This window comes from Barbus barbus, assembly GCF_936440315.1.
Source record: "Barbus barbus genome assembly, chromosome: 48".
NCBI classification, from domain to species: domain Eukaryota; kingdom Metazoa; phylum Chordata; class Actinopteri; order Cypriniformes; family Cyprinidae; genus Barbus; species Barbus barbus.
Window position 1 is genome coordinate 8087746 of NC_136726.1, and position 27664 is coordinate 8115409.

The window sequence follows — 27664 nt, forward strand, 5'->3', positions numbered from 1 at the left end:
ATCTATCATCATAATCATCATCATCATCTGTGTCTGTCTGTCTGTCTGTCTGTCTGTCTATCTATCATCATCATCATCTGCCTATCTATCTATCTATCTATCTATCTATCTATCTATCTATCTATCTATCTATCTATCTATCTATCTATCTATCTATCTATCTATCTATCTATCTATCTATCTATCTATCTATCTATCTATCTATCATCATCATCATCTGCCTATCTATCTATCTATCTATCTATCTATCTATCTATCTATCTATCTATCTATCTATCTATCTATCTATCTATCTATCTATCTATCTATCTATCTATGGCTGCCCACTGCTCCGGGTGTGTGTTCACGGTGTGTGTGTGTGTGTGTTCACTGCTGTGTGTGTGTGTTCACTGCTGTGTGTGTGCACGTTGGATGGGTTAAATGCAGAGCACGAATTCCGAGTATGGGTCACCGTACTTGGCAGTATGTCACTTCACTCACTCAAATACGTAAATATATCTGGACAGTGAAAAAAGTCTTTTGCTTTTTGGGGCTGTTCGGTTTGCTGGATTTACATAAAATGCTCTAGTAACCCTACATTCACAATACCCAGTTTATAAAATCACTTCACCTCAATGTCTTTTTATAACTACAAGGCAAAGTGGAACATCCCAGATAGGGATGCTTCTGCTCTGCTGTGCTCTCTCTGATGTTGCCACCCCTGGAGAGATGCAGTGGAAATGTCCAGCAGACAGACATGTCACTGCTGTGCTGCTGAGAGAAAGAGAGCAGAGCAGAGCTGCCGCACAGGGCTGAAGCACGACATCCCGCCCTCTGCTTCCCCGCAGGTGTACCAACACACCTCTCAACGGATTTATACACCAGGACTGCCCTGAATACACCCGATTCTTGCGGGACAGGCGTGTCACATTCAGAGATTTTGTGAAATGTATTCGCATCATCAGCAATAAGAGGAGATCTCTGGCGGTACACGGCGAACTTTACGCTCATCTGACATGTTGCTGTTCATCTTTATAAGAGACCACAACACGCTTTAGCCCAACACACGGGCCAGAGGAGGCGAACAACGCGGATGTTATCTCTTCTGGGTTGATCAAGCCCATATAACCCTGTTTTTTATTTATTTCTTTGAGGCGACAACATTTAGCCTCAACTTGCTTCAGCGAGAGCAGCTAAAGGAACAAAATGTCTGCCCGGGCTGCCTCTAATAAGGTTTGTGCTCTTTTAATAACGTTGTACATACAGTGCCAGCAGTTGTTAGAGCTAAAAGATGAAATATAATTAAACCAGAGCTTAAAATGTGTGCGGTAGATGCCTGCGGTCATGAATGTGTTGCGTTTAGCCCCAGCTAACGGAGATTCCTCAACTTATGCTAACACGCTAACGCTAGCCGATATGTGCGATAGTTTACAGCTTTAATTTAACACACAAATCTTTAGTTTTCTTTTTAACCTTTCTATTATAACTATAAATCCTCTTGTTTTGTTATTTAGCCTTTTGTGTTTTAAATGTATCCTGTTTGTTTGTGTGACAGTGACATAATTATGCGGTTATGTGCTTAGCTGAAGTAAGTCTGTGGGTTTCATGAAGCTTTTAAATGTTGGATTTTAAACGTTTTGAGTTTTCTATTGATAATTTTGACCGTCGTCTCCGCTTTTAAAGAAACAGCTGATAAAGCCTTGCAATGACAGTATCGAGAGTTATGTGAAAATATAAGCAGAAATGCTTGTCAAATCTCCTTATGCGGTTATAAAATGTAAAATGTGGCTGTATTTCAGGATTTAAATGTTTCAGTGTATTTTATAACTGTTCATAAGTATGTGTGTGAGCTGATATTTATTGATGTGTCAAACGTGCGGGTTTGGACGCGTCCCATAGCAAACAGACACAGCTGATGACAGGAATGATGGATATCAAAGCTGTTTGTTTTTATTTTAACTTAAGGCTATCCTGTCAGCTTTCATTTAAAGCCCATAGACACTTTAGGACAGGAAATGTAAGTCCAGCTGTCACACTGATACAGTTTCTGTTGGGCGGGTCTTTCCAGTGACACCTGTTGAAGCCCCTCCCACAACAGGTGAGCTTACTGACACAGGTGGAACATCTCAGGAATGTGACTCTCCAGCCCTTCCTTCCTGTCATGAGTCACGGGTTGCTTCCCTCTCTGTGATGTTTGGTTAAGCTGAGTAACATTAACCTGTTTGACCGGATCAGCCGACAGAGCTTGATTTACTAGAGCTGTTTTCATGATGCATGAGTTATGATTTGACATTCTTTTTTCTATTTTTTTTCTTCAGTAATGTTACCACTGTGTAGATATAAGTAAGCAGGATGAAAGATTTTATTATTTTTTTCCCCCACATAGTGGATGAGCGTGAGCCAATATGATGTAGTAGATGTCCAAAAAAATGTGTGTATATTATATTGTTAATTTAATTCAATTGTTTATAATTTATATAATAATTTAAGTAATAAGTGAGTGTTTAAAAAAAATAATAATAATATATATATATATATATATATATATATATATATATATATATATATATATATATAGATTTTATTTATATTGGAATTAACACTTTTTGTGGAGTAAATATTATATATTATTATTAATAATAATAATAATAATAAAAAAGTTTCACCCCCCCCCCCCAGTGTTATTTTAGTATCAGTGGGATAATATTAGTTTTATTAATATTTTGAATTAGTTTTGATATTTTCTGTTTTTATTTTAATTTTACTTACCGTTTTAATGATTTTGTTGTGTGTTATTGTTATTTTTAGTTTTTATTTATTGTCTGGATATTTTTTTCAGTTTTAGAACATTAAGTTAAACTATTTTATTTTTTTTAAATGTTGTCTTGGCAACTAATTGAAAAGAAAGTATGTATTTTATTGCAGTAAACTTTTTTTATTTTTTACTAATATTCCTGACACACACACATACATGATTAAATGTATTTAAATTATATTTTAATCATATAGTTTTTATAACTGTCACTTGGTGAAACAGTTAGAGACGGATGATATTAATCAGATTAATTGGCCTGTGCATTATATTGATCTCTCACTACCTGCCAATTTCAAGTTGGCGCTAAATGTTCCTTACTAGCCCTAAAACTATATTTGGCATTTGAATATTTTTTGTAAAAATATTTAGCTATTTTCCAAACCACAAAACTGTTTATTTTTTATTTTTATTTCTTAGTTTTAAATTTTTTAAATTTCCACAGAGATTTTGTTACCTCCATTACAATCGCTAAAGTTTTGTTTTGTAAATTTGTTGCATCCATTTATGTGTTTGTTGCTCACATTAGCAAGGGTCAGACTATCATTCCTGTGTTCTTCTTGTGTCTTATATTGCGTTTACAAAAAAAAAGGTACTTGCTTAATGACCGGTAAGTCCATTATTCCTTCACCAAAGGCAATTGTAATGCATACTTGGTGTTTGTTTAGTATTAATTTTTGACCGTGGTTGTCAGACTTGTTTTGAAGGTTAATAACAGCACTTATTTGTGGACGGAACAGATGCAGGGAAAAGGGATTGTGCTGTAGTTTGCATTGTGTGGTAATTCTTATCCAGTCGCTTCACTGGTCAAGTCTCAGTAATCCTGTTGGTCTAATCGCTTCATGAGATCAAAGGCAGAACCACAACACGATTTCCCGTCTAGCCTAAATGGAGGATTTTGTTTGTGCCCCGCTCTGCCCTTTCTTGGTAAAAAACAAACAAACACTGGCCCATTATCCCGCCCTACACTGCAACTTAAATGAAGCTTTAGATGTGGACTTGTTAGGGTAATGCAGTTTGGCACACGGAGGCCTGGACACTGATTTCTTTACGAGTCGCTCAAGGTATCTGGATGAATTCTAGACAACTTTACAGTGGCTCTGTCATTTCTGCCTGTGATTAAATCTGTTTTTAGGAAAATAAATCCACCTCCTCCTGTCATTATCATAATGAAGGCCAGTGATTTTAATCTGTGTTTAATGTATACAGATGTTTTGGCTTCTTCCTTGTAGTTTTACTTGGGTGGCTGGTTTTGGTTTGTAGTGTCTGAAGTAAAACCAGACATAATATAATTAATCGTTTTCTCATACAAATAAGAAAAAATATTAAACTTTCTTGGCTCAATATTTGTTGTGAAAGAACTACACTAATAATAATAACATTACTAATAATTTTACAAATTTCTTTTGCCACTGATATTTATATTATTACACTTTAAAAAGTTTTTTTATAATATTGTAATTTTCCCCCCACATTTTATCATTTATTTTGGACCAGCTACATTATTATTATTATTATTATGATTATTTTAATAAAATTATTTCTATATTTAATCATTTATTTAGCTTCAGTACAATATAGCAACAGCATGAATATCAACTAATGTATTTTAATTAATCTTACATCACACTTACTATATTTCTCACAGTTTGAAATATTTAGCTTCCATTTATGTTATCATTTTTCAGTGCGATCATTGTTTTTGGGGCGAGTTTTGTATCAAAAAGTTTGAAAACCCCTTTAATTATTATATCTAGATTTTTGTCTTTTTTTTTTTTTTTTTTAAGGTATTAGCCTACCTTTGTTTCATGTCCAAAACACATTTTTCAGAGGCACATTTTAGACCCTTTTTTAAGATAGCTTTATTTATTTTTCTTGGGAAGCTTCTGGAAAGCTTATATGAGAAAAAGAGGAAGATTAATCATCTCTGGTAAGGTATTTATCCACCGTTTGTTCATTAGTTAGTGTTTTTATCCTTTAGCTACAGTGCGAGTTGTTGGCATGGAGATTTCTCTCTCCAACACCCTTCACCCGTTTCTTTAATCTTGTAAAAGAATGTTAGAGCCGTCCTTCACAGCAGCGGTGGGCAAATCCAGGACTTGGCCGAGGGTAGAAACAGAAATGGCTCCCTAACAAAGTTTCCACAACACTCCCCCTGTCCACCATTGGTCATCGAGCAGATAGTCCCGTCCCAAAACTCACGCCATTGGTTGAGCCAAAAATAACACACTTCAGCTTTGACTTTTTTACTTGCAGTTCTTTATATAACTATGTCAATTTTGGAGCTTCCTTCTGTTAATCAGCCATTTAGAAACCATTATTGGTCAATACAGATCGTCTCAAAACAGCCAATTAACCGTTCACTCAATTAATTGAGAACATTTGTCTAGCTAAGTGTTTTTTCTTTCGGATGTCGAGCGTTTCTGGAGTGTATGTGGTGTTTAGCTCGTGCCTGTGTCCTGGGTTGTTCTGTCTAATGATGCATTTGATACGTGGTGGGATTGAAGGGATCAGGTCAAAGATACAGGCCAGAGCTCTGTCTCACTCTTCTGTGTCAGGTGACCTGCTTTTCTGTGAAACTTGGACGTGGTGTATTCTCTCTCTCTCGTGGATCAAGGGATTATTTTGTGTTTGTGGGTTGGACACTGACCCAGTACTTCTGCATGTAAGGCTGCAAGATGCGAGTGGGGGTTTATTAGTTTTGTGAAGGTGTAATGATGAGCAGGATATCATTAGCACTGCGATTAGTACAATACTTGTGAATGGAAAACAAATAATGGCTTCAGATAAAAAAATAATGGTTGATGAATAAATACTAATAATAAATCTCTTGGGCAGAATAGAGGTGTTACAATGAAAATGCCTGTTGGATGTACACACGGGAAATGTTTTTGCATGCATTATTGCTTAAAAACATAATCGGCACAAATTTTCCTTTTAAGACTGTCTGTGAAGTTAAAAATAGTTTGGCTTTTGTTATGCAGCATATCGTGTTAATTTTTAAAACAAATGTCATATCGAGTATTTACAGTAGCAAATAAAAGATGCTGTATGAAAGTAAAAAAAACACTGTTTATGATTATGTTTGCAGTAGCACCACTCCTGGCTTTGCTAAAAATGCAGCTTGAACTTGCAATATAGATTGTGTTCTGATGCATGCAAGAAATCAAGCTTTCATAGCTAGAATGATTTGCTTTTATATTTGCATTATATTGTTTTGTAATTAAAATTTTTAAAACTACTATTACTACTATAAACTACTATGTATTATTATAAATATTTAATAATTTAATAAATTTTTAAAAAAGTAAAAATGAGTTCTGTCAAATGATTTGAATTGAATTGCATCCAAAATAAGTTTTTGTTTACATAATATATGTATGTGTACTGTTAATTTATTATGTATATATAAATGCACACACATACAGTATATATATACTGAAAATATTTACATGTATATACATTTAGATATTTATATTGTTATCGCGATTAATCGCTTGACAGCACTATTAAAAATATTTTGGTTTTTATGTTGACAGTATATATTTTAAGTACTACAAGATGTAGTTTTCTTAAAATATCTTTAAAATCTTAAAAATATCTAATCTAAAAAAAAAACAAGACTGTCAATATTAAAATAACTTGCCATTTCTTTGTAATTAATTGTCAAATTTACTTGCAATTTATGAGCTTGTGCTTGTTTATATGCTTTTTCTTTAGAGATAAGAAAGACTTAAAGAAGCAGGTACCAATTTTTCAGTATCAAGCTTCAGGTTTGTACTTTATATGCTCATGTCCTTTCATAATTTTCTTAAAGGTCAAATGAAAGGTCAGAACTGATTTTGTCGTTGCATTCTTAACCATTAAAATATACCAGTGAAGAAGTTGTTCACTGTTTCCATTGAATGTTTTATTTTCAGAAGACTGTGAAATCAGTGCATTCTCTCCTTAACATGACAGTGGATATTGCAGAGTGTTTTTGAAACATAGAGAATGAAACACAGTACTATTACTCAAGCACAATATCATTACAGTTTCACTCCAGACAGAAATAGATGTGCTGAGACACCACATTTAAAAATAGCACTGTCAGAACGTGGAGGCTTCAGCTGATTTTGCTAAACTGAGTTTATATTGCGTCTGAGTGTATTTGAAAGAAGCAATTCATGCGTGACTGCATGGAGCACTTAGCATCGCTTCACAGTGTCTGATGGACTGAGCTGTCAGAAATCAAGCATTGGTTTTGTTTAGTGTTGAATGTGAAGAAAGCATGTTAACAGTAGTGAGGGTAAATCTTGTCATATTTGTGCTTGTAGTAGGGTTCCTGATTCTGGCTGCAGTCTCAGTCGACTGATCTTTCTGCCTTGAGCTTTTTGGCCGTAAGCTTTGATGAGCTAAAGTTTTTAATCTAGATCCAATCATCTAGATTCAGTGAAACTCTGTCAGTGCAGAGCTGTGAAGTTTAAATTTCCCTCACATTTGCTGAACGATTGAAGTAGCTCATTCTTAAACTAAATGAACTTGCTTGTGGACAGATGAAGCGTCTAGCTTGTGAACAAAAGCATCTTGAATTGAACAAAGCAATTGAATGAATGAAGCATCTCGTTTGTGAAAGAACTGAATGAACAAACTACGGAGCCCGGCACGTCACCTGTAGGAGAAAAAAAAAAACCCTGACGACGGTTTTGCAATCCGTCCCCTCAGTTTATAAACCGTACTGTAGTGATGCATCATAATGCATAATTTTAGTGAATAGATTTAAAAGATGAATCAGTTTTGTTCTGTAAAGGTGGTTCTTTTTGTCTGAGTCTTATTAGCATAGTTTATTTAATAGCCTATTTCTGAAGTCTAAACTAATTCTTAATTCACTTTTGCCTACTTATCAGCTTTGCCTTACCTCTTAAAAATGTTAACTTACGGGCATTAGTGTTCCTAAAAAAATAAAGTAAGTGTAGAGCCCTGCAGCAGAAATGGTCCTGAACATCAAAGCCAAGGATTTAAAATTCATCCTGCATACTGAGGCCGCATAGCCAGAAACCTTCTGTTTCACTCTCCTCCCTCTCATTCTGAAACTAATTTACGTAACACAGGGAAAGCTGACATACGTCATTTTGCGCAAGCACAACGTAACATTACACATTAAGCTTAGCTGAGTTATATAAGGGTGTGTTCCGTAGTAATTTGTGTGTGTGTGTGTATAACTGTGGCATCCTCTCCAGGTTTGTGGCGGCACGAGGGTTCAAAGATCAGCTATGACACCAGGGTTAATGAGTCCTTGGCTTCCTGCTGTCTGGTGTAGTATTTCTCACCACGCTATCTCCTGGACGTGAGCCAGATGCTGTAATGTAAACAGTGAAACACACACAGACAGTGTGAGAGTGCAAGGAGACACCCCATACCTGACATACCTGATCTGATTGTCGTCATTGTTTCGTTCTAGTGAGCTGTCGAACTGGTTTCGGGAAAACAAGTTGTGTGGATGTAGTGATACGGGCCGAGGCCATCCGGTTTCTTTTTAGGATTTCTTTGACTCCATAAACATTCGGTCTGAATGTTTGTGATTGATACATTTTTAATCAGTATTTATGTCATTTTCAGTTGATATTAGAGATTTTGGTAACACTTTACAGTAAGGTTCAATTCCTAACCATTAGTTCTGTCATGACAACTCTCAGAGAGTTTAGCATGGTAATATACGTGATGATGTTAATTTGGGGTGGGAGAAAAAATCGATTCACCTATCGCGATTCTTTTTAAAACGATTTAATAATTGATTGGTTTACCTCAGAATCGATTTTTATTTCATTATTTTATTTTTCCTAAGAGGTGGTGGGGAGAAGTTAGCGCTCTGTAATTCCAACAGAGGGTGAAATGTATAAGTGCGTTCGACTTGGACCAGCACCGCGCAGACGATCAGTGTATGACATCAAAGTACCGCGAGAGCGATTCGAAAGCATGCGGAGCCGTCATTATATATAGGGTAAACGTACCTATTAAGCTCACCAAAATCTACATTGAGACATTTTTAGTGCACAAGATATTGGTTTCAGTAAAAAAAAGTTCAAATAAAATATTAATCTCTCACACAAAAATATTTAATTTTACTTTAAATGTAGGGCCCTATGATTTCCGCGATGCAGAAAACACGGACGGAATCGCAGAACCCAGTCATAAAAAATGAAATTTACAGTTTAACGCGGAATGTCACAGAGTTTGGATGAAAGAATCAAAAGTAGGTCATTACACTTAAATCAAATCACGATATAGACTAGTATCTGTAAATATTAAGCCGCAAAAGTCGATTTAAATATGAATCCTACATGTTCTCTGTGTGAATGGAGCAGACGCGTGGTTTTGTTTACTAACGTTACATAGCGTGGCGCTCGCGGTGATTTCACCGTCTGCTGTCTCAATGAGGACGTAAATACATCTCCAGAACTGATCTGAGAGTCACTTCAGGAGCATTTTACCATTTAATTTGAGTAAAACTAGCGTCGTATCATATACACACAGAACTTTTAAGGAATTCACGGCAACCCGTCAAAATAAAAGTTTGGTTTAACTTAAAGACATTGTGCCAGAAATAGGCTATATTAATATTATTTAGTAGAATGTACGTAATACTACTACTACTACTGTTGAAAAGTAATACAACTTTATTTTAAGAAATAATCACAAAAAGTTTTAATAGTAAATCCCCTTTATTTGCCAAAAATTTTAATGTTTAATTTTCATTATTTAAAATATAAATTAAATCAATGTTTTATGCCTTCATCTGATAACCAGTAAAATTTAAATACAAAAACAAAAAATTGAAGGGGCTCCTCTTTTGGAAAAAGTTTAGACGGCGTTTAAAATGGCCATCAGACAGTGTGAACACATGGAGACCCGTATCTCAGTGTGCAAAGATCTGATTGACTTGAAATTACAGGAGGTATATAGTAACAAACATATCAATTGGTTAAGACATCAAGTAGGATAATAAAAAATAATTTTTAGTTTTTATAATCTGGTCTCAAAAATGGAAGTGTGCTTAATAGGTACGTTTACCCTAGATCAGTGGGAGCTGTCTGCTCTCGCGGTGCTTTGATAATGTCATACAGTGCGCGCAGTGCCGCTGCATTAGATGACGTCATATACGTTTAAAGCCGGTGCGAGAAAGCAAAACCATGACGGAGGCAGTGGATCAAACTTCTTCCAGAATTCTTTCTGCACCTTCACGTTTTGAATCCCAACTGCCGGGAAAACATGGCTAAACATGACTGAAACTGTATAAGTAACATAGCACTTTATTTTACTTGAAAGTATTTTTTCTGCTCATTTTGTTGAACATTTGAGTATTATGTTCATGTGCAAGTTCAGGGTTTTGGTACTTTAAATATACACTGTGTATGTGTATGCTCCTGAAATAAAAGTTTAGAAAGATGTGATGCATTGTATTTGTTAATATGACTCATATGACTGTATCATATACAGTCTCTTTTAAAGGGGACATAACACACACAGTTTCACCCAATCTCATGTTAATCTTGGGTACCTATAGAGTAGTACTGCATCCTTCATAACTCCAAAAAGTTTTTAGTTTTATCATAAGAAAAAGATACAGCTTTATGATTCTCTCCGAAAAAAGCCGAGCCCCTGGAGGCGTGCCGTGGGCGGAGCTAAAGAGTGACGAGCACTTTCACTGATCGCCAACAAAACACATTTGATGACGTTTCACTTACCGTCTGCAGTTCTGAATCATGACCGGGATCTTTTATAGCTGGGACTGCTCCATCTTTCAGTATCAAACGATACGCAAATCCAGCGTCGAGCTGGGCCTTGTTTATAAAATATTCGTCAACAAAGACACTTGAGAAACTCTGTTGTTGCCCCGTAAAAACAAACTGCATCCACTGTTCATGTAACGATGGGTTCCTTTGGGACAAGGTTATCTTTCCCTCACAACCAAAAACACACTTCTTTAGAGACATTCTTCCCAAGCGAGTCCCGTGCACAGTGCTGCCGAATGAAACGCGTTGATGGGCGCGCTGTGAGCATGTAAGAAATACTGCTGCTGTGCATCTAACATATATGAAATATCTCCCCTATATAACATGCATACCTAAATTCACTCGTACCATTTAAAACGATTAATTTAAAGGCATTTTATTTAGATTTATTTTGACCAAATAGTAAAGAATTTTAATGTCATCAATTTATAGGTTATCAAAAGAATTATCTTTGTGTCTGTATCAGTATTGGCCAGAATTTAATAAAGGTGCATCTAGGGGTGTGCTATATAACGATTTTTGATCGTGGACGATAAAAATCTCTCCACGATCTGCTTTTGAAGAAATTTGGTAGTATCGTGATACAGTGCACATTCTATCAATTACAGTTCTGGCGCCTCCGTCTCTATATACTGTCCAACATGACATACAGCGGTAGAATTACTCTGACAGGACACTGCACTTATTCGCGATCACAAAAGTACTTTATTTGCATACAGCCTTGCTGGTTAAATGTTTTATTCGTGCACTGGTCTGACGTCCGTTTTTTTCTGAGCACATACCCTGTCAAACAGCGCCTGATTATTGAACTGCTATCTTTTGCGCTAATACTGTCAAAATGCACAAGGTTTACATATAGACTCAGTTGGTTATCTCTAAAATGAAAGTAAACAGTTGAGAGAAAAATGTATACGTGCCTGTATATTAGATGCGTGCAGGTCTTAAAGGGACAGAATTAAACATGCTGTCGGCTGTCACTAAAGGGATAGTTCAACCTAAAATTTAATTTCTGTCATTATTTACTCAATCACATGTTGTCCCAAACCTGTCTTGTGCTGAACACAGAAGAAGATATTTTGAAGAATGTGGCTAACCAAACAGTTGCTGGTCCAAATTGAATTTGATAGTAGGAAAAAATCATATGGAAGTCACTGTAGACCGCAGATGACAGCATTTTTATTTTTGGGTGAACTATTCCTTTAATGTTAATAAAAACAACAAAATGCAAAGAGAAAAATCACCCAGTACTCTTGACTGAAAAGCTTTAATCGTGATCAGTCTATATAGTTTTTTATTTTTATATTTGTTCATTCAATTTCTTGAATGCTGCTGCTAAATACACCTATTATACCTGAAAATAAAGCACTGTTTGTTTTATTTGTATATTATGCATATTTGTATGTGTATCTTTGTTCTTATTTTTTAATAAGAAAGATAAAATAATGACACAGATTTTTATCTTCGCCCACTTTGGCCTAAATATCTAATTCTTTTTTTTTCTTGTATTGTTTTTTTGTTACCTTGAAAGGCTTTGTCTATATAATAGGGAAATTAGTTTGGTTGTAATGCTCAGACAACTTGCTAAATAGTAAAACCAACATGACAAAGAATCGTGATAAAATCATGAATTGTGATATTTCTCAAACAAAATCGTGATATGATATTTTTTCCATATCGCCCACCCCTAGGTGCATCTCTACGCAAAAAACCCCCACAAAAAACCTTATTTGTTCCAATTAGGGAAGTGGACAGAAAGCGTTTGGACCCTTATTAGTGTCTGGAAAGCTCATGGTCAGTGGCTTCATGTAGACTGAGCTTCTTCTGGACGCATGAACAGACTCGTTTTTATTTGGCCACTTTAATTTCGCCTCTGTCAATTTTAGATGCAGCGTCCCGAGACACGTGCCTATTTATACGACTCGAGTACAAGTGCACAATTATTCTGCATCTCTAAATGAGGCCATTTTTTACTCTTTGGGATTCATTAAAATAGCATTTCATCTGTAAACGGTCCAAAAGATGTGCGTGTATGACGTATTTCCAATTGCGTGCTTTCATTAGAGGCTATTTGCAGGAGTTCAGAGCACAACTGTGATCGCTCGTGTGTCCTTGTTAATCCTCTGAATTGATTGCGTGAAACGAGAGCCTGATAGCCGTATCTTGCTGGAGCCGACCCTCCTGCTTTTGTTCAGCAGGGGAGGTGGTGTGTGTTTGTCAGGGGGTCGAGTCTTTGTCCAGGACAGCTGTTATCAATGCGTTCCTGTTCCTCTCTGGGCTCCGTGGAGGTCTCTGATAACTCCCAGCATGCACTCTGAGTGTGAGTGGAGTCTGTTACAGTCGGCTGGATTTATAGAGTCACCGTCTCATCTAAAATATCTGATTATTGATGCGCTAGAAGGATTTGTTTCCTTCTGAGTGTCCGCTAATACATTTTAAAAGAGTTTTTAGGGTTGCACTTATGGTGGATATTTTTACTTCATAGCTATTTTCGCATTATGACTGATAACCGATGCAATGAACAATTTTTTTTATTTGTTTCTGCTTTTTAAATTCACTTGTTGCATGCATAATATTTTTGTCGTTTTAATTAAGTTAGTATAATGTATGATATTACCCTTTTGACAGATAATTTATTTCAATTAATTCATTTCAGCTTTTTAAATTCACTTGTAGCATACCAGTTATTTTGTTTTAATTGTTTTGTTTTAAATAGGCCTATAGATTATAATATTAATTGGTTTATTGCTATTGTTTAGAATTTCACAAATGATGCATCCCTGGAATAAAATACTGTTCAGTACTGTGGTATGGGAAAATGTTAGGACTAGTGGTCGACCGATATTGTTTTTTTGACAGCGGATGCCGATATCTTGGAAAGCAGGGGGGCGAAAGCCGATATAATTTTTTTGAAATCATTTGACCATGGATTAAAAAATAAATGTGTAAAATAAACATACTTTAGATGACAAAGTATTTTTCACAAATAAATATTTAATAAAAATATAATTAAGAATGAAGTAAACACTGTAACCAACAGGGCACTCGGTATTCTGGGAAGTTTGCGTGCATTGGGAATCATATTTTTCAAATAAAGCCAAGGTAACACTCATTTTCCATACAGCACACAGTCAAAATTACATGAATATGACAATGGGCAAATGCATAAAGCGCAGCATAATTTGAAATCACGAGTTTAAAGTTTAAAGCATTTAATTCGCACGGACCGACAGTCACGCAGAGAACACGCTGGATAAAAATGCACACTTCACAAGATCTCACAGCTGAATTCGACTAAGTTTGCAAGGTTTGTGAAATTAAATGTTCATTAGTCATTCAAAGATTTGTTTACATGATATAAATGCGTATTTGCCTAATGCTGACAGCAAACGAGAAAGTATTATAATGTTTGCCTTTCTATAACTAATAATATAAAAGCAATTGTTATAATACTTTTTGTATACATTAATTCCTTTGTTTAACCGTTCTATCTGATTATTAGACAGACTTCTATCCGTATTAGACAGAACTGTTTACGACGACAGCGAACAAGAAGGAGAATGTGAGCGCTGTGTGCTCACTGCTCAGGCGCTGCTGTTCTCAGCGCCGTCAAAATAAAAGTCCCGCCTTGAATACATCGGCCAAACAGAAAAACTAGTGGTCGACCGCTATATCGCCAAGGCCGATATATCGGCCGATATTTGGCATTTTTTAAATATTGCATCGGCCGATATATCGGCCTTGGCGATATAGCGGTCGACCACTAGTTAGCACTCATGATATCAATTTATAACATCAGCCAATGATTATAAACTCTAAACTATCAATTTTGTACAAAAGCAATCCATTGATTCCAATGGCTGTGCGACCTGTAGCCTGTGGCATCTCTATTATTAAACCGTTTGGGCTTTGTAAATTTGTGAATATGTGCTCTGGTTATCACATGTGAGTTGAAGCATGTGATTCCATTAAATGAGCGATTTAAAGTTAGCCGCGTCACAGTGAAATGACAGGAAGTGAGTGATCCCTGACGTGATCTTTCAGGCACAAGTGTGACCTTGCCGGTGGTCTGGCGATCATCAGAGATTCGCTGTCTCCCCCTCTGATACCACCTGAGAACCTAAAATAACTGCCTCCCAACGACTTCCCCTACATGAGATCCAGCACACTTCAGGTGCAGCAGTCTTAAAGGGATAATTCAACCAAAAATGAAATTACTCTCATCAGTTACTCACCCTCATTTTATTCCAAACCTGTTTCAATTTTATTCAGTGCTTTTCCATGGAGGATGCAGCTCATAAAAGATGTTAAATGTCCTTGAAGAATCAAGGCTACTATAGCAACATAATTTTCTATCATTTAGAAATTGTTCCTTTCTATTGGATGCTTTTTATAGCCTCTGATTTCTTTTTGTTAGTCATTTTCGGCCTTTGTGTGAAGAATTTACTTGCATTGAGAAAGTGCATGCATGTTTTCTCCAACCTATGTAAATGTCACTGCCAGAGGTCATTGAATGGAAATGAACTACAGCATCCATCCATCCATCCGTACCATGTCCCCTTGCTCCCATGAAACCTGAGCCCTAATCATTACCTATGGGCTCTTTATAATACTGTAGAATCAGCAGCCTTCAGCTATATATAGCCTTTTCGATAGAGTGGAGGCTTTACTGGTGTCACGTTTTTCCCGTTTTTCACCCCCAAAAAAGTCCTTCAGCAGATGTAGATGATGTCAGTCTTACATGCTGCTTTGGGATCAGTTCATACTAATATAAATTTAAACATGGTATCGGTTTCCATACGTAGTATTGATTGTCAATAGGATTGGGAATCATTAGAATTTTAGCAATTCCGAATCCAATTCCCTTATCAATTCCATTCCTTAATGATTCCCAGTTTCCCTTCCAATAAGATATAATAGAATGACGTCAAACATTGAGGCCCCGTTTACACTAGTGTGACCATTCATACAGGTACAACCATAGATATGTGTAGGTAGATTCCCTATCATTTAGATGGCGGACGCGTCTGCCTGCTTGGAGCGGTCGAATGGGGAATCTACCCATACATATCTATGGGTACAACAATGAGCATGATGTTATTGTTTACACGGTTGTCAGGGATACGCAGTGCGAATGTGGGCAGCCACACCATCGTTTTCAAAAGTCTTCATTTTGGTCCGTTTACACTGAAACGCAACCCCGGAGTTTTCAAACTAAAACGGGGTCTGCGGCGTTTTCAGAAGTCTCCGTTTTCAACCTCAAAAACGCTGGAGTAGTGTAAACGATTGGCGTATCCGTAGCAAAAATTATGCGTTTTAAAACAAAAACACGCTAGTGTTAATGGGGCCTTAGGTATCAAACACATTTATTCTTTTATCTTTTTGTAAAACTTTTGTTTGCATATGGTTTTAACAAAAATACCATGGCAAAAACAACTAGACCAACTAATATAGATTTCAAACATTATTAAAGACAAGTAAACAGTCAGTAGTAAAATAAGAGCAAATAAACGAATTCAAAGTAGCACAAGCAAATACAACACAGTTTAGGTGCATAAATTGAAATCGAATTTAAAATAACATTGCATAGCCTTCTCTTTATAAATAAAATAAAGATTAGTCCTTATTCAGTTTACAAAAGTTATCCAGTCAAGATCGGGAAGTGAATTCGTTTTTTTGTTTTTCTTTCATATTTTTTTTTTCCTTTTGTTCACTGATAAACATTAAAAGCACAGAAAGCAGCAGGAATATTAGGCTGCTGTGACTTTAAGACCTAAAGCACAGATCCAATGTTCTGTTACACATTATTTCATCATCAGCTGTTCACTTAAGACAAAACTGACTTTTTTTATTTTTATTATTCCATTGCCCTGCATCTTACGTTTTGTTTTTTTATAATGCAAAAGCACATGCTTTGTGAATGACCACTAACACAGCAGATTAATTAGCAAGTTTGAGTTTTAAGACTGACTGTCTGCAGCTATTTAAAATCATCATCTCAGATCAGTGTGGTTTTGAAGTGCAGACATTTTTTTGCATATCTACTACATTTAATGCTGTAGCATAGACATATGTCACAACGCTGCCGAGTAACTTTCGGAACAAGATAGCTATCAAAACTTATGTTCGCCAGGCTGTCTCATGTTGCCGAACTCAGGAAGATGGTACTTCTGCACTGAACTCACTGTATGGCGCATTAAGTAATCTGGAATTCTAGGAAATTTGAATCAAATATGCAAACTTTTTAATAACTAACAAACACCTTTAGGGCATAACGGTGCTTATGTTTTAGTGAGTTAAATGCTGACACAACCTGTATTCTACAAGCACAAATCTAGTTGGTTGGGCTTCAAATGGCACTGCTTCAGCAGAAAGACCTGTTTATTTATCATTTGCCTCTATCAATAGGCTACCTCACATACTGCATTTGAAGAGCAATAACATGGTATATGAACACTGGTCAGCGCACTATTTTTTCTGCTGCCTCTATTGAAAGTAAAGAAATCCGATGTTGTAGCTGTGCTAAACAGCGTGAAGGAGTGAGGAAAGAAAAACGTGCGTGGAATCTGTTGTCATTCCAGGCCTTGCGTTCCAGCCTGACAGCCTGTCAAAAGAGCTACACATGCCTACTGCATTTCCAACATTTTTAGGGATTTTAGAGGCAGGCATGTGCACAGCGGGTTTCAAGTGAGATGGATGAAGCTTAGGTGCCACTAAAGCATTCGACTGTTCTTCAGATATGGCTTGTCCATATTGAAGTATTACTGTTTTATGTTTTGAACTTGAATGTTAGATAATGTACTGTCAAACTTATTCATTTGTTAAAGGGATAGTGCACCCAAAAATGAAAATTGCTCCCCTTATGTTGTTCCCAAACTATGTGATTTTTTTAGAACATAAAAGAAGATAATGTAGTTTGGTTCCCAGCATCCATCAAACATATTAGTTTCTTCTGTGAAACAAAGTCATATAGGTTTGGAACGAAATGAGGGTGAATAAATGACAAATTTTTCACTTTTGGCTGTACTATCCATTCAATCATGGTATTTTCACGGAAATTATGAGAAATAGGAAAAAGATTCACTATTTAACTTGGATTATGATTGACCAAATGTTTGAACAAGTACCTCAAAAGTATCTACACCTAAGAAATTAGAAAAAACGATTACATTATGAAGACTTCAGTATTGCATTTCCATGCTCTGCTCCAGTATTGGCATTTACCTGCAGTCTTCAAAGCCGGTGGAGTACTAGGGGGATTTCTGAGTGTTGTCGTCCTCCCGTGGCACTGAAAGGGTTAACACCGATACAGCACTTTCTACTGCAGATGGATCTGTGCTCTACTGAGCAGAGCAGTTCTACAGTGAAGCACTGCTGCAGCTCAGTACACGCACTCGCACTTACTCACTCCAACGGTGCCAGGCCACGGGGATATACTTCAGCGGCTCACATTTGCCGTGAAGCAGTTGGCGAGCATAAACCACGATTCGAACAAACCCATGCAACTTTACTGGAAGTGTGCGGAGTACTATTTAAAAGTGCCTGAGCTGCTCAGCAAATCGATGCGGTCGGTGGATGCGCCTCATCTCTTTTCTGAAGTGATTGAACAGTAACTTGCTGTTCTCGGCTGGCCACTGCTTGATACATCGGGGCAGGGTTGGGACTCTCTCTTTTTTTTTTGTCTGTACCCCTCTCTCTCTCCCCCTCCCTTCCCCCCTCTCTCTGCACTATCTTCCTCCCTCCCCCGCCTCGTGCCGATTGAATCGGGGATCTCGCTGTGATCAGCCAGGTTCAGTATGAGGGTTGGAGGCTTGCTGGAGTGCACACGGGTCTGCCGGACCCTAGTTTTGTACCATGCATGTGACTGAAGAAAGCTACAGATATGCTTCTGGTTCTTCTGAGATGATCTAACGGCTGTAAGTAACATTCTTGTTGTTATTTTTGTTATAACGCTTGATTTCTATCATGAGCAAGTAACTTGCATTCAAGTTGAACCGGATTTGGCTCTGAAATGCTTAATGCAACACATTAAACCTTTGGTGTGTTTTAGTTTCTTAATACTTCGGAGGAGTACAACAAGTGCTCCAACAGTTGCGCAAATTGAGGGTAGGCTCAAGCAAGCTGTTAGTTTTCATTTAGCTGCAGTGTTTGGCGTGTCTTTAATGCCGTAAATCTGCAGTGACGTTGCCGTGGTGCGTATGTGCAGGATGTCGCTACGTCCTCTGGGAACCACCTCCCCTTGCTGTGAGCTTTCCTGCTCCTTCGTTTGAATAGCTGGATCACATGCTCCTGGATTGGGGCTTTTAACCATCGTCAGCACTTTGAGACACATCTTTCTCCGTTTCTGAAGTCATCAGTCATCAGTTCCTACGTGTTACGGACTGATGCCAGATCCAAAGGTGGTGTGTGTGTGTGTTTAAGAGAGACAGTTTTTCCACCCTCCTCATCTACTTTTGGTTTTCAGTCAACATACGCAATGTTCTCTGGGTGCATTTGTTTGCACTGTCCAATGCAGCTCCTGCTCTGTCTGGCTCAGCTAACACTTAACCCTTGTTTGATTGTTATTTGATGCTCTATGTACGATTTTCTGTAATTGTTTGGTAAAATATGTTGCCAGCTATTGATTCCGATTTAAACTTAACATGAGATCAAAACTAGTCTCAGCCTCAGACGTCACATCCACTGAATGTGCCGTGACGCCAAACCCCCTCATGAAAGAAGAAAGCTGTTGTGTTTACAACTGTGACGACGAGCGCTTATCAGCATCAACTAAACGCTGGATTTTCAAAAGTATGTGAAATATTTAAAGTTCGCGGAATAGAATCTTTAAAATACGTCCAAGAGTTTTACTCATCGGTCTGTTATTGTGGCAACTTTTCCACTCCCCGAAAAGTGACGCTGAACGAAACGAACTGTGATTGGTTGTTTGACATGTCTGTCAAACGGCCTCATGGGTGGGCCTTGGCCAATGAAAGCTGCCATGGATTCCAGACCTTCAGCTGTCAGTCTGAAGGTCTAGCTATGCGAGACTAGATCAAAACAGACCTGATTTAATTTCTTAATTGCTGAATATTCTTGGTCATATTTACCATAGATTATTAAAGGTATGATAATTTAATTTATTTTAGTGTGTGTGTGTATATATATATATATATGTATGTATGTATGTATATATGTATGTAACAAACATATGCATGCATATATTTAAGAAAAATGTTACGTTTATATATTAAATATATTTATATATGATATAAATATGAATATATACATGTAAATATTTTCAAAATATATGCTGTATGTTTGTGTAATTATAGATACATAATAAGTATACACAATACACACACACACTCACCGGACACTTTATAAGGTACACCTGTTCAATTGCTTGGTAACACAAATGACTAATCAGCCAATCACATGGCAGCAACTCAATGCATTTAGGCATCTAGATGTGCTGAAGACAACTTGAAGTTCTAACCGAGCATCAGAATAGGGAAGAAAGGGGATTTAAATGGCTTTGAACGTGGAATGGTTGTTGGTGCCAGACGGGCTGGTGTGAGTATTTCAAAAACTGCTGATCTACTGGGATTTTCACGCACAACCATCTCTAGGGTTTACAGAGGTCCGAAAAAGAGAAAATATCCAGTGAACGGCAGTTGTGTGGACGAAAATGCCTTGTTGATGTCAGAGGTCAGAGGAGAATGGGCAGACTGGTTAGAGATGATAAAAAGGCAACAGTAACTCAAATAACCACTCGTTACAACCAAGATATGCAGAATACCATCTCTGAATGCACAACACGTCGAACCCTGAAGCAGATGGGCTACGGCAGCAGAAGACCACACCGGTTGCCGCTCCTGTCAGCTAAGAACAGGAAACGGAGACTACAATTCGCACAGGCTCACCAAAATTGGACAATAGAAGATTGGAAAAACATTGCCTGGTCTGATGAGTCTCGATTTCTGCTGCGACATTCAGATATTAGGGTCAGAATTTGGCGTAAAGAACATGAAAGCGTGGATCCTGCCTTGTCTCAACGGTTCAGGCTGGTGGTGTAATGGTGTGGAGGATATTTTCTTGGCACACTTTGAAGTGAAGTGACATACTGCCAAGTATGGTGACCCATACTCTGAAAATTTAACCCATCCAACATGCACACACACAGCAGTGAACACACACACACCGTGAACACACACCCGGAGCAGTGGGCAGCCATTTATGCTGCGGCGCCCAGGGAGCAGTTGGGGGTTCGGTGCCTTGCTCAAGGGTACCTCAGTCGTGGTATTGAGGGTGGAGAGAGCGCTGGACATTCACTCCCCCCACCTACAATCCCTGCCGGCGCGAGACTCGAACCCGCAATCTTTGGATTACAAATCCGACTCTCTAACCATTAGGCCACGACTTCCCTTCCCACGACTTGGGCCCCTTAGTACCAACTGAGCATCGTTTAAACGCCACAGCCTACCGGAGTATTGTTGCTGACCATGTTCATCCCTTTATGACTACAGTGTACCCATCTTCTGATGGCTACTTCCAGCAGGATAATGCACCATGTCACAAAGCTCAAATCATCTCAGACTGGTTTCTTGAACATGACAATGAGTCCAGTTTACTCAAATGGTCTCCACAGTGACCAGATCTCAATCCAATAGAGCACCTTTGTGATGTGGTGGAACAGGAGATTCGCATCATGGATGTGCAGCCGACAAATCTGCAGCAACTGCATGATGCTAATTTGGACCAAAAATGTTTCCAACACCTTGAATCTATGCCACGAAGAATTAAGGCAGTTCTGAAGGCAAAAGGGGGGTCCAACCCGGTACTAGCAAAGTACCTAATAAAGTGGCCAGTGTATTTTGTAAAAAAAAAAAAAAAAAACTTTTATTTTGGATGCGATTAATCGTTTAACAGCACTCATTTATTTTGAATATTTTTATTAGTTTTAAATATAGTTTTCAGTGTAAAAAATTACATTTAGGTTTTAATTTATAAATGCTATGTTTTTGTGGAGTTGAACCACTCAACATTTTACAACCTAAACTAACCCTGCCATGTCTTGAAAAAGTAAAATTATCTGATATTTTATGAGACTTATTGACCTTGACAGGCAGTTGTGAGGGTCTGCAGTGGTAATTTAATTTCCTATTTTTTCCTGCACATTTTTGCCCATTATTTGCACCACTCTTGGTGGATTAAAGTTAATTCTACAATACTGCTCCAATTCATTTATTAATAAATAGTTTTAAAAAGCAGACAAACTACTTTTTTCCCCATTATCTAGTACCCTATTTAGTGCTAGATGGCAAAAAGTAAAATAAAATTCTCCAATAATTGGTGGAAATGAGCCAGTGTTGACCAATAACGATAAGAAAAAATACTGATATCAGCTGATACCGATATGATTCCAAAGTGTTGTGCGTTCCTACTTTTCTTATATAGTGTACACTGTTTTCTTCTTGTAGCACTGAAAGAAAAGTAGGTCATTTCTCCACAACTTTGTGAATCAAAGCTCCTCTTTTTTTCCAGTGGCCAACATAGTATCTAATTTGGTAACGCTGCGTTCATTTCTGGATTAGCTCCATATCATCCCAGACCTGCACATACACTTGCACAGCTTCGTTAAAATTTGCTAATAGTACTTGTCAACACCATGAATTGGCCTAATCCAGCTGCGTGTCTCCTACCGTCTCCCCTGAACGTCATCTTCATGTCGTCCGCATCGCGGCCTGCTAGTTCCCTGCATCTGAACCCGATGGCGACAACGAGAGAGCTATTTTTAGATCCTCCCTATTGCTTCCTCCGTTTCGCTCTCTTGATTTCACTCTCCTGTGGTGAGGGATAATGTGCTGCATATCCAAATTTAAGAAGACGCTAAATCCCTGCCTCTCAGTTCACACCAGCATAGTAATGACTGTTAGCAGTTAGGAAGAGCTTGACACTTAATATTCGCAATGCCTCAGTCACGCATTACAAAGAGGCCTCTTGGTGGTAAGCAAAGAATCACTCACAAAACTGTCACTTTTCCACCCTAATGATGCAGATATCTTTTGCAGTTTTAATGGGGTATCTCAGGTCTTGGTGTTGTCTCTGAAAGAGTCTCCAGTGTCGGACTATTAGAATGCCAAGTTTGAACTTGTGCAAGGATTTTTTGCATGCTGTTTTCAAGCCAATTATCCCAGATCCGAGTTTTACCATTCTCCCTGTCAGATCGCCCCCATATAGTTGTCGTTACGTAAAAACCACAGATATGTACACCATCTGTGCATCGTCCTATAATTGACTTTTTCCGGCTCCGTCAGAATTGATAACCCCTTCCACCCCCTGTTCTGTATCATTAATTAAAATGACTTGGTAGATTCCTGTCGGAATAGATTGGCCCTTACCTCTCGTTATGACTGTGTTCAGCTGTCCGATCCATCTGTGAGAGGGTCCATGGCTGCCCATGCCTCCAGACCTCTGACAGTATAGAGCATTGGCTGCCAGTCAAGCCAGTATTCTTTCTGCACTATGAAGATTTGATTGACCAAAGCGTAGGTGAATGTGCAACTTGTCCTTCTGGGAACACAGATTTAGAGTTAAAATGTGTGCAAACAGTGGACACATTTATTCAGTATGATTTACACTACACTTATACGGGCACAATGTCCTCTTTGGGGAAAAAAAAAAAAAAACTCATGTAGGGTTCAAATGTACCGCGTGTCCATTACTAGAAGTTCAAATCAGAAATTCCTCTTCTATTCATTAAAATTCCAATTAAACTTCCAGTGGGGAGTGACCACTTAAATTCAGATTTCAAATAGTGATTTTGCAACAACCTGAAAATAATGTTTCAGTAATTAAATTTGTTTTTTTGTTTTTTTCTTAATGCTATTTGTGGTTTTGTGTTCTTAGGTGAGCAATTGAACCAGTCATAATAGTAAGTCGTTCAGGAACCGGTATCGAACTCAAGGTATCGGTATCGAAATTTTTTTAACGATACCCAGCCCTACTTGGTATCAAGCCTAATAAATTGTACATATTCTCTACCATAATTTTTGGTGACAGTGAAGTGCGTCCACACTGCTGACATGTTTACTTGTTGTAGCTTATCCACGTCACCTGCACAAAACATGCGCCAGTATCATTTGGAGCCTGAGTCTGAGCATTAGCGAATCATTTGAAGCCCGAGTCTACGCAGTAGTCAATAATTTGTAGCCCGAGCCTGAGCAGTAGTGATTCATTAGGAGCTCGAGTCTGAGAAGTAGTGATTCATTAGGAGCCCGAGTCTGCACAGTAGTGATTCATAGAAGCCTGAATCTGAGCAGTAGTGATTTATTTGGAGCACGAGTCTGTCTACTTTTTAAGTCAATGATTTTTGACCTGCCAAAACCAAAAATTCTTGTTTTTGGCAAATATGTTTGGTGCGTCACTAATTGAAAGGGAGCCAATTCTTCATTCAAGTATTTCTCAACCATGATACAGTATTTACACTAGAGAGACAAGTTCAAACTAAATCTTTATTTACATGGTTAGCTGTTGTCTTGTCCATCACAAGTAAAACTTTGGTTACATGGCAATCAACAACTCTTAGGTTAATGCTTCAAAAACACCCCAAAAGCTGTTCAAAGAGGAGTCATCTTCCGCAAATGATGTGTTTCGTAACCTTGTTATCACGACTTTCCTCAGATGAGCAATTCGCTACTTGAGCGGGTTGATGAATTGATGCAATGAAGTTTTATCTCTAGCGTGGGAATCTTTTGATTGAGGAAATCTGTCAAACTGAATCTGGAGCCCACTGGGCTCTCATACGTTTACACAGCAGCGGCAGGACGGTCGTTACAGTGATTCCCATCTCGAAGGAATCCTTTTATGACATGTATAACATGAGGCGTTTGATTACTGCCTATGGGCATCCTGAAATTTCTGTCATGTTTCATTTTTGACACTACATGGAGTAAAAGTGTAGGTCGACTGTGCTCATTACGTACTTGCTGGTTGTTTTATAGTATGGTGAGAAACAGAGTGAGACTTTAAAAGAATACAGAAAATGTAGGCTAAACTTAGTTGTCTAAATTAGTGATCGACCGATATTGATTTTTTATTAACGATACCAATTATTTGCATGTTTATGTGCCCGATAACCGATATGCAGAACCGATATTTATTTACGGTTATAAGGTAAATAAATGAATGCGTGAAGTAAGTCCATACTTCACTTTGGTTTTTCCTCCTGTCAGTCATCTTAACAAAAAATGTTTTGAGAATTAGCAGTCTTTCATGCAGGGCTCATTCTTCCCACTGATCTCCCTTTTGCGACTAACTTTCTCAGTTGGTCGCACGAGCACATAATTTGGTAGCAATTTGTTTGTTTTTTGGGGTTTTTTTTTTTTTTTTTGCTACAACATTTGATTAACCAATGCATGCTGATGAACTTTTATCATAGTTTATTTATATGGTAATGAAAGTGTTCAACATTCAACTCGTTCTTTTTTTTATCAGTATTATTTGTGATTTAAATTTTGTGAACCGGAATTCCTTTTTTCGTGAGCTTTCACTTTCAAATTTGCCATCTTGGTGTCACATTTTACAAGAAAAGATAATTCTGTTTTGCTTATATCTACACACCTTTCACTTTTTAAGACTAAAACAAAAGATGGATTAATTGTTATTCTTAATTAAAAAGCACAACAACAATAAAACAGTAGGTTACAATGACAAACTAGCTTACATAACATTTATCAACAAAAACTAATAAGACCAGGCATGGCAGGACACATCACATGCTGTATTATATACGTCTAATAAATTACAGAATGTTTAGCAAACACTGAGGAATCAAATAATAAAAATATAAAAAATTAAGGAAAGCCTCCATGGGGTAAACAGCAAAGATAACAAGCTTCTCAAAACGAAAGCAAAAAGAAAAGTAAAACTAAATTGGCTGTAGCTGACAGGACTTGCATGTTTTTTTGTACAAGAATACCACCATGTTCACCTTCTCTGGTTTAAGAAGCAGTCTTTTACTTTAGTTTGAAAACCAAATCCTCCGTTGCGCTCGTGCTGACGCGGCGTGTATAAACCAGGCTCTACCCACGAAGCGCTCGCGCTGTAAGCACCTCTCTTCACGTGATCAGTGAAATCTGACTCCTGCTATAATGTGCTGCGGCTGGCAGCGCGCGCTGTATGAAGCAGATGCTTTGGAGCAGCGCAGACCATGCACTCGTACAAATGCGACCACGTCAAATTTTAACTTGCAGAAAATTACCATTTTGGTCGCAGTCTAGAGCCCGGTCATGTTAAATTTAATCTTCGTATTACAACAATAAAAAACATTTTATTTATAAAAAGCTTTAGCAGCAACACTAATATTAGCAGTAAGCAAAATAAACGTAGAATGTCTAATGTTTTCAAATGGAGAAAATAAAGGAAAGGAGTCATATCAACTTCATTTTTAACTACAGTTTTAGTAGGCTTATAAGCTGTTTAATAGGCTAAAGAGTGAAGAATAATTCACTGTATAATGTTAATTCATGGAATAATATTCTCTGGAATATTGTAATATAACAAGCATTGTATTTTATTGCATTTCTCAACTGGCATGCTCTAAATTATGCTGCTGACAGCGCGGTTTATCTATGCATTTACACAGAACTATAGGCTACTCAAACTGCGATCAATTGCAGAGAATGTCCATAGAGTTGTATTAATTTAGATGTTTATAAACTAAATAATGGTTATATAGTAAGTGTTAATACAATTTAGGGTGCTTCAAAAAAGTGAATCTTGTTAAAAGTTACATGCAGTGGCCGTGCTGAGCATTTCGTGAGCATCAACCCGCTGAGTGAACTGCAATATGAAAGCGTCTTCACGAGACTAATGATGAGCATATAGACAACAGAGAGAGAATTAAATTCAATGCTTTTATTTCCAACATGCAATCATTCATGGCTGTATTATTTAATTCATGCAAAGTTACGTCTTTATTGGGACAGGACTTGACGGATTATCTACGTGACTCCGACTTCATGAGACTAATAGACCACAGAGAGAGAATTCAATTCAGCGCTTTTATTTCCAACATGCGCTGATTCATGGCTGTGTTATTTCAGGCAAAGTTATATCTTTATAGGGACAGGGCTTGACAAAGTATCTTTATTTATCATATTTCTTAGAGCCAAGTTGCATAAACTACATATCAGGCATTTATGTAATGCATCTAATTTGTGCATTAATGACTGTAATATTAAATAGTTTACTAACTACAGCAAATCAAGTACCTGCACGCCGTTGTTGTTGTCTCGTCTCCCCTCAGATGCGCTGCAATTGCGATCCTGCGTGCAATTCTCAAAACACCCACAAGATGGCGACGTTTATCGGTGAATCCGATATTACAAAACCGATATCCGATTATGGAAAAAAGCTTAAATATTGGGGAAAATATTGGTAAATCGATATATCGGTCGATCTCTAGTCTAAATCATTAATGGGTTAGTTCCCCCAAAATGAAAATTCTTTCATTAATTACTCCCCTTCATGTCATTCCAAACCCGTAAGATCTTCGTTTATCTTCAGAACACAAATTAAGATATTTTTGATGAAATCTGAGAGCTCTCTGAACCTGCATGGGCAGCAACGCAACTGAAATGTTCCCAGTCCCAGAAAGTAGGAAGGACATTGGTGAAACAGTTCATGTGATATAAGTGGCTCAACTTCAATTTTGAGAAGCTGCAAGAATACGCAAAGAAAACAAAAATAACAGTTTATTCAACAATTCTTCTCCTCGGGTTACCGTCTTCCACCATTTTGGAGAGTACCTCAGAACACAATCAGCGTAATCAGTGTTGTTTGCATTCAGCATGCACATGCTTTCTCCTGAACATAAACAACGCTGGTTACATGCGTCATGGTATGCTCCAAAATGGCGGAAGACACATATATCCAAAATATCTTAATTTGTGTTCTGAAGATGAACAAAGGTCTTACAGGTTTGGAACGACATGGGGGTGAGTAATTAATGATAGAATTTCATTTTGTGGTGAACTAACCCTTTAATTATTAGCTTACTATTACCCATGTCTTTTTTTTCATGGTTAATCTTGCCAGGAAGTTACTGGAAGAAGGTTGA

The 27664-nt window shown here is 37.6% G+C and overlaps 1 protein-coding gene across 5 annotated transcripts in view; it reads left to right on the forward strand.

The window, feature by feature from the left end:
• Positions 1 to 705: 705 nt before the first annotated feature.
• Positions 706 to 27664, forward strand: part of LOC306867088 (tight junction protein 1-like) — a 72748-nt gene continuing 45789 nt past the window's right edge. For all 5 annotated transcript variants that reach the window (XM_079412592.1, XM_079412593.1, XM_079412595.1 and 2 more), the window contains exon 1: positions 706 to 1212. In XM_079412592.1, the coding sequence (XP_079268718.1) occupies positions 1186 to 1212 (27 nt within the window). In that variant the 5' untranslated portion in view covers positions 706 to 1185. The remainder of the gene's footprint in view (positions 1213 to 27664) is intronic.